Source organism: Camellia sinensis, chromosome 1, assembly GCF_055761805.1.
Source record: "Camellia sinensis isolate YWXY chromosome 1, ASM5576180v1, whole genome shotgun sequence".
Lineage (NCBI taxonomy): Eukaryota > Viridiplantae > Streptophyta > Magnoliopsida > Ericales > Theaceae > Camellia > Camellia sinensis.
This window is the reverse complement of record NC_138961.1, coordinates 14,993,666-15,008,650: the sequence shown is the minus strand read 5'-3', so window position 1 is coordinate 15,008,650 and position 14,985 is coordinate 14,993,666. Positions and strand designations below refer to the sequence as shown.

The 14,985-nt window shown below is 34.9% G+C and overlaps 1 protein-coding gene across 1 annotated transcript; it reads left to right on the top strand.

Annotated features, from left to right (window-relative positions):
• The first annotated feature begins 1,891 nt into the window (after positions 1 to 1,891).
• LOC114300090 (uncharacterized) lies at positions 1,892 to 13,582 on the top strand. The gene is made up of 4 exons (XM_028244942.1): positions 1,892 to 2,066; positions 10,819 to 11,267; positions 12,534 to 12,887; positions 13,454 to 13,582. The coding sequence occupies exons 1-4, from the start codon at positions 1,892 to 1,894 to the stop codon at positions 13,580 to 13,582; spliced, it is 1,107 nt and encodes a 368-aa protein (XP_028100743.1).
• Positions 13,583 to 14,985: the final 1,403 nt, after the last annotated feature.

The following is a 14,985-nucleotide window of genomic DNA, read 5'->3' as shown; positions in this document are numbered from 1 at the left end:
TTAATAATTAATTGTTTCATGTTTGTTTGCTTCCAGTTTGTGTTTCTGGTCTAATTCTTAACATTATAAATAAATAAATAAATAAATAAAAAACAAGATTCAAATTCAATAAAAATTTAGACTACTAACCTTTTTGTTGAACAGAAATACCTAAGCGTGGAAAGAGGTTTTGGACCAAAAAGAATCCTATTTGGATTGGTTTATATATTTTTATATTTGAAGCAATTTTTTTACTTGTGTTTAGTAGTGGTTAATTACCTACGTTTTTAAGCAAGCTTGTTTGTCTGTAAGGTTGAAGCATTTTATTTGCTTGTAATTGTTGTGAGCACTTTTTAAAGTTGCATGTAAGTTTGGAACTTAGTTTGGTTTAACCTATTTTATCCCTTGGAAAATGTAATTCTAAAGATTGTTTTCCATGGATTAGGAGTTAACATGCTCTTGAAAATTTTGTCTAAGGTTAATTGAGTTTTAAGTGGGACTAGTGTGACCTCTCCAGTCTTCTTGGAAACATTCATGACCATATTCAATTCTAGATTAAGTGGTGAGACTAGTTTTGAATTAAATTTTCAACCTTGGGATTTTCTAGTGTTAAGTTTAATTTCTAGAAATACAAAATAGTGAATTCTGTTGTATTTTTCAGAAATAGCAACTGCCATTGATGCTACTGTTCTTGCTAATGTTGGTAGGGATCAGAACCCTGGGGCAACTGGCTTGCCAACCCCTGCTACTGTGACCTCTGTGGTCTACCCTGTTGTTATGACCTTTGTGGCTAACCCTTGCTGCTCCTGCTGTTTTGGGAGGCCCGCTCAACCATCATGAGCACCCAGAGAAGTTCATTGGAGTGAATTTTAAGAGGTGGCAGCAGAAGATGCTGTTCTACCTAACTACTCTAAGCCTCGCAAGGTTTTTTAGTGAGGACCCACCAGCTATGGAAGAGAATGAGCAAGACAAGTAGAAACTCATGGCTCTAGATGCTTGGAAAGCAGTCAGACTTCCTTTGTCAGAACTATGTTCTGAATGGTTTGACAGATTCACTTTTTAACGTGTTTTATGCCAAGAACTTTTTAAAGGAGCTGTGGGATGCTTTAGACAAGAAGTACAAGACCGAGGATGCTGAGGGAAAAAAAAATTTTGTTGGCCGGTTTCTGGACTTCAAAATGGTGGACTCAAAAACCGTCAGTCCAAGATTTCCAAGTAATTCTGCACGAGATTCATGCAGAGGGAATGTTCCTGAGTGAATCATTCCAGGCTGCTGTGTTGATTGAAAAGTTGTCTAACGGCTAAAAATACTTCAAGAACTATTTAAAGCATAAACGAAAGGAGATGATTGTCGAAGAGCTCGTTGTCAGGCTCTAGATTGAGGAAGACAAGATGAAGAAAGGGAAAGAATACCTCCACTGTGAAAGCAAACGTGGTTGAGCATGGCCAATCCTTGGGGGTAAAGAAAAAGCCACTGACAGGCAAAAGTTCAAAGCTGGGGGCAAGAGACAGTGTCTCCAAAAGGCCGGTCTACAAGCCATAAGAACCTACTTTTAGATTCAATGAAAAGTGATTCAACTGTGGAAGTGATGGGCATCGGGTGGTTGACGGTCGTAAGAAGACAAAATCCTACAAGAATTACCCTCCACAGAGCAAGAGTCATGCCCACAAGGCTGGAATGGAGGATATGTCACAAGATGTGGATGACATGCATCTGTCAGCTATCGTCTCAGAATTGAACATGATGGGGTCCAACACAAAAGAATGATAGGTGGACACTAGGGCCACTCACCACATATATGCTGAGAATAAGACGTTCACAACTATCGAACCGGTTTCAAATGGTGAGAAGTTGTTCATAAGGAATTTTGCTACCTCAATTATTGAGGGTAAAGACAAGGTGGTCCTGAAGATGATTTCAGGAAAAGAGTTGACTCTGAACAATGTTCTATATGTGTCAGACATTCATAAGAACCTTGTCTCGAGGTTGCTCTTAAACAAGTATGGTTTTCGCATGGTGTTTGAGTTTGATAAGGTCGTGTTGACCAAGAGCGGGGTCTATGTTGGGAAAGGGTATTTGTCAAGCAGTATGTTTAAGCTCAATATAATAACTATTATCTATAAGATTAATGAGAAAGTTTTTTCTTTTGCGTATATGCTTGAGTTCCCTCAATTATGGCATGGTAGACTTGGTCATGTAAATTTTAACACTTTGCGTAGATTAATCAAGTTAGATCACATACCATCTTTCAAGATTAATCAAAATCACAAGTGTGATACTTGTATAAAAGCAAAATTGACAAGGACTTTTTTTCATTCTGTTGAAAGAAGTACCGAGCCTTTGGATTTAGTGCACAGTGATGTGTGTGACTTGAAATTCGTACAATCACATGGTGGCAACAAGTACTTCATCACTTTTGTTTATGATTGCACTAAATACTGTTATGTGTATTTGCTTAAAAGCAAGGACGAGTCGATTGATAAATTTATTCTTTTCAATAATGAAGTTGAGAATCAACTAAGCTGAAAGATCAAGGCTTTAAGAAGTGATCGTAGTGGTGAGTATGAATCTCCGTTCGTTGAGATTTGTGCTCAATTGGGATTACTCACCAAACCATAGCACCTTACTCCCCTCAGTTGAATGGTGTTGCTAAGCAAAAGAATAGAACGTTAAAAGAAATGATGAATGCAATGTTCATAAGTTCTGGGTTGCCATAGAACTTGTGGGGGGGGGGAACAATTCTCTTTGCGAATTACATTCTTAATAGAATACCTCAGAAGAAAGTAGACAAGACTCCATATGAATTATGAAAAGGCCACATGTCTAATATTTCAGATATACACAAGAATACATAATGGAGTCAAGGAATGCGTCCTTTTTTGAGGATGTATTTCCTTATTGAAACCGAGGAGAGGATCAAAGTTCTGAGAAAGAACTTGAAGATGATCAAGTAAATGATCAAGATGAGGAAGTAGATGAGCCAAAAATGAGTAAGAGGGCTAGGACTGCCAAGTCCTTTGGTCCGGGCTTCTTGATTTATATGTTAGAAGGAGAACCTTGAACTTTTCATGAAGCTGTGATTTCACTTGAAAGTCCCTTATGGAAAGAAGCAATTAAGAGTGAAATTGACTCCATCTTACAAAACCATACTTGGGAGTTGGTTGATCTACTTCCAGGCAGTAAGGCCTTGGGGAGTAAATAGATCTTTAGAAAAAGATGAAAGCGGATGGGTATATTGATAAGTATAAAGCTAGGCTAGTTATCAAAGGATACAAGCAGCGAGAGGGCCTAGATTACTTTGATACGTATTCACCTGTGATGAGGATTATATCCATTTGCATGGTGATGGCGATAGCGATAGCCGCTTTACGTGGTCTAGAGATACATCAAATAGATGTAAAGACAGTTTTCTTAAATGGAGATTTAGATGAAGAAATCTACATAGAGCAAGCCAAGGGGTTTTCAGCTCTGGGGGCAAAATAAGAAAATATGTAAGCTTGTCAAGTGATTATATGGTTTGAAGCAAGCTCCTAAGAAATGGCATGAGAAATTTGACAACGCTATGTTGTCAAATGGCTTTAAAATCAATGAGTGTGACAAATGTGTATATGTCAAAGACGTAGACAGAGGCTATGTCATTTTGTGTCTATACGTCGATGACTTACTCATTGTTGGTAGCAATGATGAAATGATTAGAACTACCAAAAGATTATTAAACTCTAAGTTTGACATGAAAGATATGGGCTTTGCCGATGTAATTCTGGGTATTAAGATTATCAAAACATCTGGTGGTATTGTACTTTCTCAATCTCACTATGTTGAGAAAATACTTGAGAAATTTGGTAAATCAAATACAAATGTGTCTAGGACATCGGTAGACTTGAGTCTACACTTGACCAAGAATAACGGTGAGAGTGTCTCTCAACAAGAATATTTTCAAGTCATTAGGAGTTTGATGTATCTGATGAGTTGTACAAAGCCGGATATAGCCTACACTATTAGCAGGCTTAGTAGATACACGAGTAATCTGAATGCTAGTCATTGGAGGGGCATTATGCTGGTGTTAGGTTATCTACGCTACACTCGGGATTATGGGGTACATTATACTAGATACCCAACGATATTAGAAGGGTATAGTAATGTGACGCCCCAAAAATTGCGAACTTCAGAGAATATATTATCAATTAAATACAGGGTTTATCTAAGCTTAGGATTCTAGGAAACGATACTAATGAGTCCTATGGCCAATAACAGAGTAAGATCCCAGATCGCCGGAAGACTCAAGTTAGCCTCCCTTCTGAGTCCATCTTTCTTAGGTAGCGCACCACCCTTTTGATAGATCTTAAAAGGCATTGACGCAAGGTCTCATAAGCAACGTAGAGATAAGCATAGGATTACAAAGTAAATAATAATTACAGCGTCTCAAATTTTAAATTTACAACATGAGTTCCATTACTATTACATTCCAAAAAGAATAAATAAAAGCACAATTAGACTAATGAGCAAAATGATTCCAAACTTTCTTTAAGGAAAACTTAAGTCTTCAAATGTTTTTGACTCTTTGTTGGCTTCATACGTTTCTTTGATACTTGACATGAAACGCCATGAGCTTTGAATGCCCAGTAAACGCTCACACACCCCATTCCTTTTTCCCAATCCAATACACCATCACAATTATAACAAGCAAGTAACGAGGCATGATAATCATTCAATAATAAAGGATTACAAGGTTAGATGTTAGAAATCTAGAAATCCCCCAAAGAGACTTCATCATCTCAACCACAAGAATCGGACGCAGATTATTCGGTATGCCCCCTCTTTTGTTGCTTTGTTGCAGAACTAACTTCGGATGCCTACCAATGGTTATGTACCACGTAGCACCAACCGCAGGGCCTCAAAAGAGACGGTAATAATGGGCCTTGCCCAAATCCCTCCTTACACCAAATTCCTAGGGTCCGAATACAATCACTCCGTTCAAGGGTTCCGAAAACCACTTGCGTAAGATTTTAACTTCCAAATAGGGAACGCATTCCATTAACCAATCAATATCTTAGTAATCTTGTCCAAAATTTTGCAATCCATTACCACCCATTACGTTTCCCATTTGAGTTAAATAATTTAAGTTAGAGTTAGGACATGCTCTTGAAACAACATCTATTGCACAAGTTTGAACAACTAAATAGTACAAATAAAAGGAAATAAGGTTACAACACAAGATATTCACATATGAAGATAGGCGTAAGTAGCTCTAGGCATATTTAAGTTGTTAAGGGAATAAATTTGCACATGGATATAATTTCCAGATTTGCATAAATGTGAGCACCATCGAAGGATTAGAATAAAATACATAAACCTATGACATGTGAAATATCATATCGAGACATGATCATAAATTAATAAGCATATTCATGAACACAAGAGCATAAAACACTAATGAAAATAGAATTTCCAGATTCAGTACTACCTAAAGATTATACTCAAAAGGGGTATTTCATATTTTTCCAGAGCCTGGCCTTCCTATGGTTTGTAGGGAATTTTATCTAGTTTTCAGAACATTTTTCGGAAATGGAATAGCTTTTCCAGATTTGTAGTTATTTCAAAAATATTTCAGCTCTGTCTAGATTCGTTGATCGTTACAAAAATCAGATTTTCTCACAAACCGCTCACTCGTTTTCAATGAAACCAATTTTCCTTGCAAGATAACTCCTTAAGAAAGATTTTTACATAAAATGAAGGTCCAGAATATTTTTATTCATTTTTCTACAATTTTCGCAAGGTGGCTGTAAAGTAGATTTTTCTGGCACAGTTCTTGAAAATAGAAAGTTTGTGAGAAAAGAGGTCAGCTATTTTCCACTTATCTTGTGATGAAAACATGCTAAATAATATGTATTGAACTCAGATATTTAAGGTGAAGGTGTGCCTTTGAAAATTTTGAGAGATTGATAGGGAAAAATGTAGTTTTATACCGATTAAGAGAAATAGAAGAAGGGTAGAATCAAGGCTCAACTCCTTTCATTTTTGACACAAGAATACCATTATAACACATCTAAAAATACCATTTTAAACTTCTAATAACATGTATTTGAAAAAGGAAAATGGAAGAGAGAGTTGTGTTGTGGCTTACTTGAGGGTTGTTGGAATTCCTAGCAAACTTTTTCTTCCTCTCCTCTCTTCTACCAAGCTCACCCTCCTTCCTTTCTTCTCTCTCAGCTAAATATAGTGTGTATAAATGTTGTTCTTGTATGTAAAATGCTAGGGGAGGGGTTGTTTATATAATGAATTTAGTGCAAAAGGTTCCTAAATGCCCCTTGGTTGGAATTGGATTGGATAGTTTGGATTTAGTTTGAATTCAATGGAATAGTGGAGGGTTAAAGGTCTTAATTAGGTTCCTAAATATGATCTAGTTAGGGTTTTCCTCATAATCAAACCAACCTAGTTGCTTATATACATGCATATAAAAGTTTGTACCAAGTCAAAGATTTTTCTTCCTTAAATCATGAAAAATTGTCTCATAGTACATTCATTACACCTACAATGGTGATGGCTAGCCATGTGATGGTGAATTGATGGACTTGTTTTATATTTTATTTTATATTTATTTATTTTTTTGTGTACAATTGTTGGAATTTGTAAAATAAAATGTTTTAAAAAAAGATTTTGGGATACAAGTGTGTATATAAATATATAATGGTACTTGTTTGGGGTCAATTTGTGATTTCATAAAAATGTGAGGGCTTGGGCTCAATTAAAGTATATATTTCAAGTGTAGAGTTAATAAATTAGTGTTAGGAAAAATAATTCGATTTGTATTATCTTGCTTTGACTTTAAAGGTAAATAACCGAACGAAAACTGTGAAAATCGAAAGTTAAGGTTTAGAGCGATTAATCTAAAATTTGAGAGTTAAATAATTAATATTAGAGTGTTAGAAATGATTTCTAAGCTTTCATGGTCGATTAGGGTTTGTATGGATTCGTCCGTGATGCGTTTTTAGTTCTTGGGTCTAATTTGCGAATAATCAATGGATTAAGGGCTTTATTATAATAACTCAAAATTTAGGGACCTAATAAAGTTTACAAAAGTTAGGGGTCTCACAAGTAATGCTAGTTAGATATCTGATATAAAGGACTTCAAATCCACTAGCGGTTATGTGTTTACATGCAGAGGGGCAATCGTGTCTTGGAAATCTTCCAAGCAAACGTGTATATCGAAATCAATGATGGAATCTAAGTTTATTTCTTTGGATAAAGCAACTGAAAAAGATGAATAGCTTCACTAATTCGTTGAGGATATTCCACATTGGCCGAAACTTGTGCCTGGTATCTATATTCATTGTGATAGCTAATCAGCGATTGGATGGGTACAGAGTATTATGTATAATGAAGAGTTTAGACATATCCATTATAGACATAATTCTATATGATAACTACTCTCTAATAGACTATGTAAAGTCTAAGGACAACATTGCAGATCCGTTGACCAAAGGGTTAACTCGAGAGTTAGTAGAAACGTTGTCAAGAGGAATGAAGTTAAGGCCTTTAGTAATGTTACCAGAATAGAAAACCTTACCTAGTTGACTGGAGATCCCAAGATCTAGGTTCAAAGGGACAATCTAATTTCGTGTAACGGGTGAGTCACTGAATAGATAAATTCTCTTACCCATTCCTTTGTACAGTGATACCCTGTGAGAGTGGTAGGTTAAGCCAATACTTTTAAGAACCTAAGTGAGATGAATAATCAACCGTGGTATAATGAGATACCTTATATAGGTCACCTATGTGAGTGCGAAGTGAGGCCGCTTCTTTAAGAATTGGTAAGGCTGAATTCTTTAAAAATACTCACTGAACTAGGCCAGTGTTTTAGGGCCATACCAAACACACCAGTGCGAACAAGAACAATGACTAACTCTTGTGTGAGGTCTATTGTCTCGGTTTACACAAACGGCAGAACAGTTCAAGACATCATGTTCACAGGTCAGCTAGTATATTCCATAGGCTTTTACTACGAAAGGTTCAAGACCAATAACTACTTTTTCTGATGCAAGGTTAGTCTATGTGCTCTCTCTCTGAGTCTTTGGTGTAAACGTTGCCCGTTTTCTTTATTCAGTCAATTTTTATACATATGGGGGATTGTTGGAAAAAAATGATTTTATGGTGACTTTAATGTGCAATTGAAATAGGTCCCAACCATTGGTTAAGATGTTACCTTTTTTCACACACACAATACAATCCACTTTCATACTTCTTGGTTGGTTTTTTGTAATTTATTTATGGCCTCACTATACGTGCATGTTCTCTGTGTGAGCAAATAAGAAATATTCGGTTACTTGTCCCAAACAAATAAAAAATATTTGGGTCCTTATTCCCGAATTTCGGTCATATGTTCAGGAGTTCAGGCTTGAAAAAATGACAAATGGTTTTTATTATTTTTGTCATTTTTTTTTTCAAGAAACTTACCCTTATAAGGCCAATCTCTTATGTGCTAAGAATACCATCAAAGTTATGAACCTCTTCTGAGCTTTTATTGTTGTACTCCTCTCATCTCATGGAGTTGTGGTTGCCAAATTTTTTTTCACTCATTGTCATTGCTGGAGAAGTGTACGTAATCAAATAGTTGCTACCGTTGCCGCCGAAATATTGTTGCCAAAAGGTTTTCAAGGTTTTGAGGGTGAGTAGGTTTTAAAGGTGGGATTTGGGGAAGATTGATAGGTGGTAACTGAGGTGAGTGCTCTTATAAACCCTAGCTAATAATGTAGTGGATGTATGGCTTAATTGTGAGATGGAGTGTCCCAAAATTATTGATGTCATTTTCAATAATTTCATTTGAGGTTATTATTATAATTAAAAAAATCTAAAAAATGGGGGGTCCAAAATAATTGATGGAGTGTTAATATTAGCACTCATGGCATAATCGTTTTACATGGAATAAGATTTATTAAACTACCAATAATTCCTAATAGTTAAACTTAATTCCTATTAAGTCTTATTGTAAGCTAGCCGTGGTAAAATTGTTACTAAAAATAATTTTTTGTAATAATTTTTTACATGTCGCTAAAAATTGACAATATGTGATTTTTTTAAATTTATAAATTGTCACTAGAACTTATAATTTGTGATATTCTTCTGTTGCAAAAATTTTGAATTGTCACTGAAAGTTGAAAATTAGTGACATTTTTGTGACAATTTTTTTAAACTATCGCTAAAACTTATAATTAGTGACATTTTTTGTGATAAAATTTCAAATTATTCTTGAAAATTAACAACTGGTGACTTTTTATAATGGTGTTGAAGAAAGATGTCATTAACAATCACAAAACCTATTAGACAATAAGTTCACCTATTAAAATTTATAAGGTAAGTATCCTTTATTAAATATGTGAATCTCATTTCATCCGAAAAGATTGTCTCCAATTTTATAATCAAATTTTATAAATATAAAAGAATTAGATATAAAAACCAAGTCACTAGCTTCTAAAAGTCAAAGCCCAATAAAAAAATTTGACCAATGATAGAAGATTAATTACAAATATAAAAATAATTATATCAAATTGAACAATAATAGTCGAACAATGCATATCAACTAACCCAACTATCACTACAAAGAAAACACATATTTCAACCCAACAATCACTACAAAGAAACCACTACGCCTAACAATTACTCAATACAACTTGATATTGAGAAAAAATAAATTAAAGGATATCAAGTTCTCCATAGAATTTGAACCAATAATCTCACACTACAAAATAGTATTATATAACTAGTAGGCCAAAGACCCTAATTCAAATTATGATCATTTAGTCAATGAACACAGCGAACGAACCGATCTCAATTAAGTTGGCACCGGAAAGCACAAATCCCTTGTCTTTTTTGGGGTAATATTTTCATGTTTCATCAATAAAATTGTATTCTTCTGCCGATCCAAAAAATTAATAATAATAACAGATAACACTCTCTAAATGATCGCAATGTAATTCATGACTTTTTACGAATCTATCTAAATGAGCAAGTTTTGAATCAGTTCAAAATAATAATGATAATGAAAAGTAAATAAAATGAGCAAGGTTTGAAATTGAAGTCCTCCAAATAGATGCATCGCTATGAAATATACTTAAGATTGAACAAAACCTAAAAAATAAATAATAATTAAAAAATAAAAGCTCAACCTTTGCTACTTAATACGACATTGTTAATCTAAGTCACCCAATTTTGATTAATATAATGTAAAGATCCTCCAATTATAACTAGTTAGTTTTGAGTTGACTGTTATAACATCGTATCGGGTGACCTCTCACCTCTTGTGATATCAAAGCCTGTGTGTATTCAAAACCTTTTCACTACAAAAGTCATTTAGTAGGACTTAATTCGTCACTATTGTTTGACCTCTCTGATTTTGGCTGGGTTTTTTTGTATATTGTTGCGCAGCGAAGAACATTTTGCATTGGACGATTCAAAAAATCACTTATTTACGTGAGTGGGTGAATGCTATTTTTATGTTCATGCTAGACTGTTATTATTATTATTATTATCATTATTATTGTTATTATTGTAGTGGTAGTTGTCCTCGGCTTTATGAGTCTTTTTAATTACAGTGCCATGTACTCAAAACTTTATTACTAAAAATTCAATTGGTAGGACTTAAATTCGTCACTATTGTTTGTCCTCTCTCATTTTGACTTGGTTTTTGTATATTGTTGTGCAGCAAAGAAAATTTCGCATTGGATGATTATGACAATTTTATGTAAGTAGTCCGTGAATGCTATTTTTATGTTCATGCTAGACTATTCTTATTCTTATTCTTATTATTATTGTTATGTCTTCATGAGTTTTTTTAACTACAGTGCGACGTAGGAAGCACATCAAGGAAGAAAACATCGCGGAAAAAAAAAGGTTACATGATCAAGCACTTAAGCTTGTCGAATTCCTTTGCGATGAAATTGCAAACTCAAATCATTCAACAGCGAAGAAGATATTTCAGCTAGCGTTATTCCAAGCAACATCTCATGGGATTGTGGAAATTGTTGAACATATTTTAAGGTCATACCCTAATGCGATTTACCTCAAAAATGATAATGAACAATCCATATTCCATCTAGCAATTGAGTGTCGTCATGAAAAAGTATTCAACCTCATACATCAAGTTGGGGAGTTCAAAACTATATTTTTAACACAACCAGACAAACTGAAGAACAATGCTCTACATTTGGCTGGAAAGTTGGCGCCTCAGCAACAACTCTGTCTTAAAGCTGGTCCAGTTCTACAGATGCAGCGGGAATTGCAATGGTTTAAGGTAATCATTCTAAAACACCATTGGCCACAAACATTTACTGATTAAATGAAATGAGTACCAATTTATTTTCGAGTAATACTATACATGAAAATTTTTGGGCAAAATTTATTTTACCTCCCTATTATATAGCTAGATGATACTGCACCCCCATCTTTTATAAATAGCCACATAGGATGTAATTTTGAATTAACATGCAATGCCTTGCTTCGTTAACAGGGATATAAAATTATATAACCAGAAAATTCAGCATTTTTTGCAAATTCTCCATTAGAGCATTGCCATTAAAACCATCAAACATTTGTTTACAAATTCACCACTAAACCATCACCATTAAAATCGTTAAACATTGTTTGTTGGAAACTACGTTTTTTAGGGAGTTTGCTATGGCCAAACCAAATTCACTGCCAAATTCAACTTTGTTTGATACATATATCTATTGTTTTATATAATGCAAGCACTTTAGTTAGTATGAACGTCATATCCTTTTTTTTTTGTAAATTCCTAAACTACCCTTCTTCCTTCTTCTCTAACTACCCAATTCACTAATGACCTTTTGTAATTGCAAATTTCAAGCACACCCGTATTGATGTACACAAATATATATATATATATATATATATATATATATGTATACATGAATCCAGATATACATATATCAAAAAAACCATTAACATAAGAGAACCAAAAACGTAGCTTTTGTGTGCATTTTGCAGAAAATGGAGTTTGAAGTTTGGTAAGGGTTTGAATGTAGAAGATGAAGAGAAGGGTAATTTGATCTTTACACATTAAAATTTAATTTAGAATATATTTTCTCCCCTCATTAAAGAGAGCGTGTGGCACAATTTCAATCTGTAAACAAAAAATGTAAATGTAGCATTTTAGTCCAGAACTATAATTTTTTGAAGCAAAAAAAAAAAAAAAAAAAAAAAAAAAAAAAAAAAAAAACTATTTTTAAAAGATATATTTAGTCCAAAACTATATATGGGGTATATATGTGACTATTTTTAAAAGATAAGGGATAAAATACTACCAAGCCAAACAACAACTTGGTAAAATAAATTGTCCTAAATTTTTTATTCAAAATGATGTCAGCTATCCACCTATTACCTATCCAAAGTTGTTGTAAATTGAAAATTTGTAGTAACAAATTTTTAACATTTCCAAACAAAATGTTCATCACAAGTTTTTGTCCTCAAAAATTAAAAACTAGCTCATTATATCATTTTATTACTTTTAATTTTGCACCACCTGATTTAATTTAAACAGGGTGTAGAAAAACTTGTAGTGCCTCGAAACAAAGAAGAGAAGAACAGTGAAAAATATACACCTGTTGAGGTATTTACTGATACACACAGGGAGTTGGTAAAAGGAGGAGAGAACTGGATGAGAGGCACAGCCACTTCATGCTCACTTGTGGCGACTCTAATTGCCACTGTGGTGTTTGCAGCTGCCATTACAGTACCCGGTGGGAATGACAGTAGCGGCCATCCGATTTTTTACAAAAAATCAATCTTCTTACTCTTCTTCATATGTGATGCATTAGCTCTTTTCTCATCCATTACTTCTGTGTTGTTTTTCTTGTCCATCCTCAGCTCTCACTATGGAGAAGAAGATTTTCTCGTTAGCCTTCCTAGGAGATTAATTTTTGGCCTCGTAACCTTATTTCTCTCCATATTATCCACCATGATAGCCTTTGGTGCCATAGTTTATCTTGTGTTTGGCGAAAGTTTCAAGGAATGGATTGTTATTCCTATTGTTGTGTTGACATGCATACCTGTGGTTTTGTTTCTAATCTTGGAATATAATCTTCTCCTTGAAATGTACAACTCCACCTACCATAACATTTTTCTCAACCAAAGTGATGGTATGCTCTACTAGGTCAAACATCAAAAGTTCAGACTCTCTCTCTCTCTCTATCTCTCTCTCTCATTGTGTGAAAAATGTGTGGATGCAAGCAGTTGTTAGTCTAAGGTGTTCCTTGCTAGTGTGTATTATTGCGTAGTGGTGTGTATTCTAATGAAAGTAAGAGTGATGAAGTACTGAATCTGCTTTGTATATCTTGATTAATCATAATGAGAAGATACAATATGCATTTATACTATATTACAGTAACTAACTAACAACCTAACTATACTTCTAACTGACTAACCATCATCTAACTAATCATCTACCTAATGCTATTACAGGAAATTGCATTATACTACTATAGTATATTACACTCCATGGACATCTTCCTTATCATCTCCCCTCAAGCTGAGAGGGAGAAGACTAACACGAAGCTTGGAAGTGAGGAAAGAAAATCTGGCAGCGGATAAGGACTTGGTAAAGATGTCAGCCAATTGATCTAAAGAGGGAACATACTTGAGAAGCAATTTGTGGCCTGTAACTTTCTTATGAATGAAATGAGAGTCCACTTCAATATGCTTAGACCGACTGTGGAAGACTGGATTGGCAGCTAAGGATAAGGTAGACATGTTATCGCACCAAAGAACAAGTGGAGAGGGTTGAGGAATGTGAAATTCTACAAGGAGCATTTGTAACCAAGTGAGCTCAGCTGCAGTGTGAGCTAAGGACCTGTATTCAGCCTCTGTCGATGAGTGAGAGACTATAGATTGTTTCTTTGAGGACCAAGAAATGAGATTGGAGCCCAAGAATACACAATAACCAGAGGTTGAGCGTCTATCTGTGGCATCACCAGGTCAATTAGAGTCAGAGTAGGCTGTGAAATGAAAAGAACTAGGAACAAATAGTAGACCATGAGAGATGGAGCCTTTAATGTAATGCAAAATACGTTTACAACTAAAAAATGATCCACTGTAGGAGCATGCATATGTTGGCAAGCTTGGTTGACAGCATATGAGAGCTCAGGCTGAGTGATAGTGAGATACTAAAGTGCACCCACAAGACTGTGATAGAGAAAATGTTGGGAGAATGGTAAAGAATCAGAAGCAGTGAGAGAGGGTTTGGATGAGGTAGAAGTGGCACACGGTTTGCAGTCAGCTATGCTAGCTTCAATAAGAGCTCAAAGGCATATTTCTATTGGGAGATAAAGAAGCCTTGAGCAGAGGATTGAACAAAAATGCCTAAGAAATAGGAAATATCACCTAATTCTTTTATGGAAAAGACATTGTGTATTTGGGTTAACAAAGAAGCAATGTAGGACTGATCAGAACTAGTGAGTAGAATGTCATCAACGTAGATGAGAAGAAAGGTAATGGAAGAAGAAGTGTTATGTATGAAAAAAGAAGAATCACAACGACTTTGAATAAATCCTTGAGAGAGTAGAAAGGATGAGGAAGTACAGTACAATGCCCGAGGAGCCTGTTTTAAGCCATACAGAGCTTTGTGAAGCTTGCACACAAGAGTGGAATGAGAGGGATCAACAAAGCTAGGAGGCTGATCCATGTAAACTTCTTCATCTAACTTGCCTCGTAAAAATGCATTAGAGATGTTTGCTTGAGAGGCCAATGATGATGAAAGGCTAAACATAAGAAAATGTAAATAGTTAGTTGTTTAGCCACAGGACTAAAAGTATAATGGAAGTCAATACTATGTTTTTGATGAAATCCGTTAGCCACAAGTCTGGCTTTGTGCTTGGCTATTGATCCATCAGAATTCTTCTTAACTTTGAAATCCCATTTGCATTCTATAGCTTGCTTGGAAGGAGGAAGTGAAACAAAAGTCCATGTGCCTTGATGTTGAAGAGCTGCGTATTCAT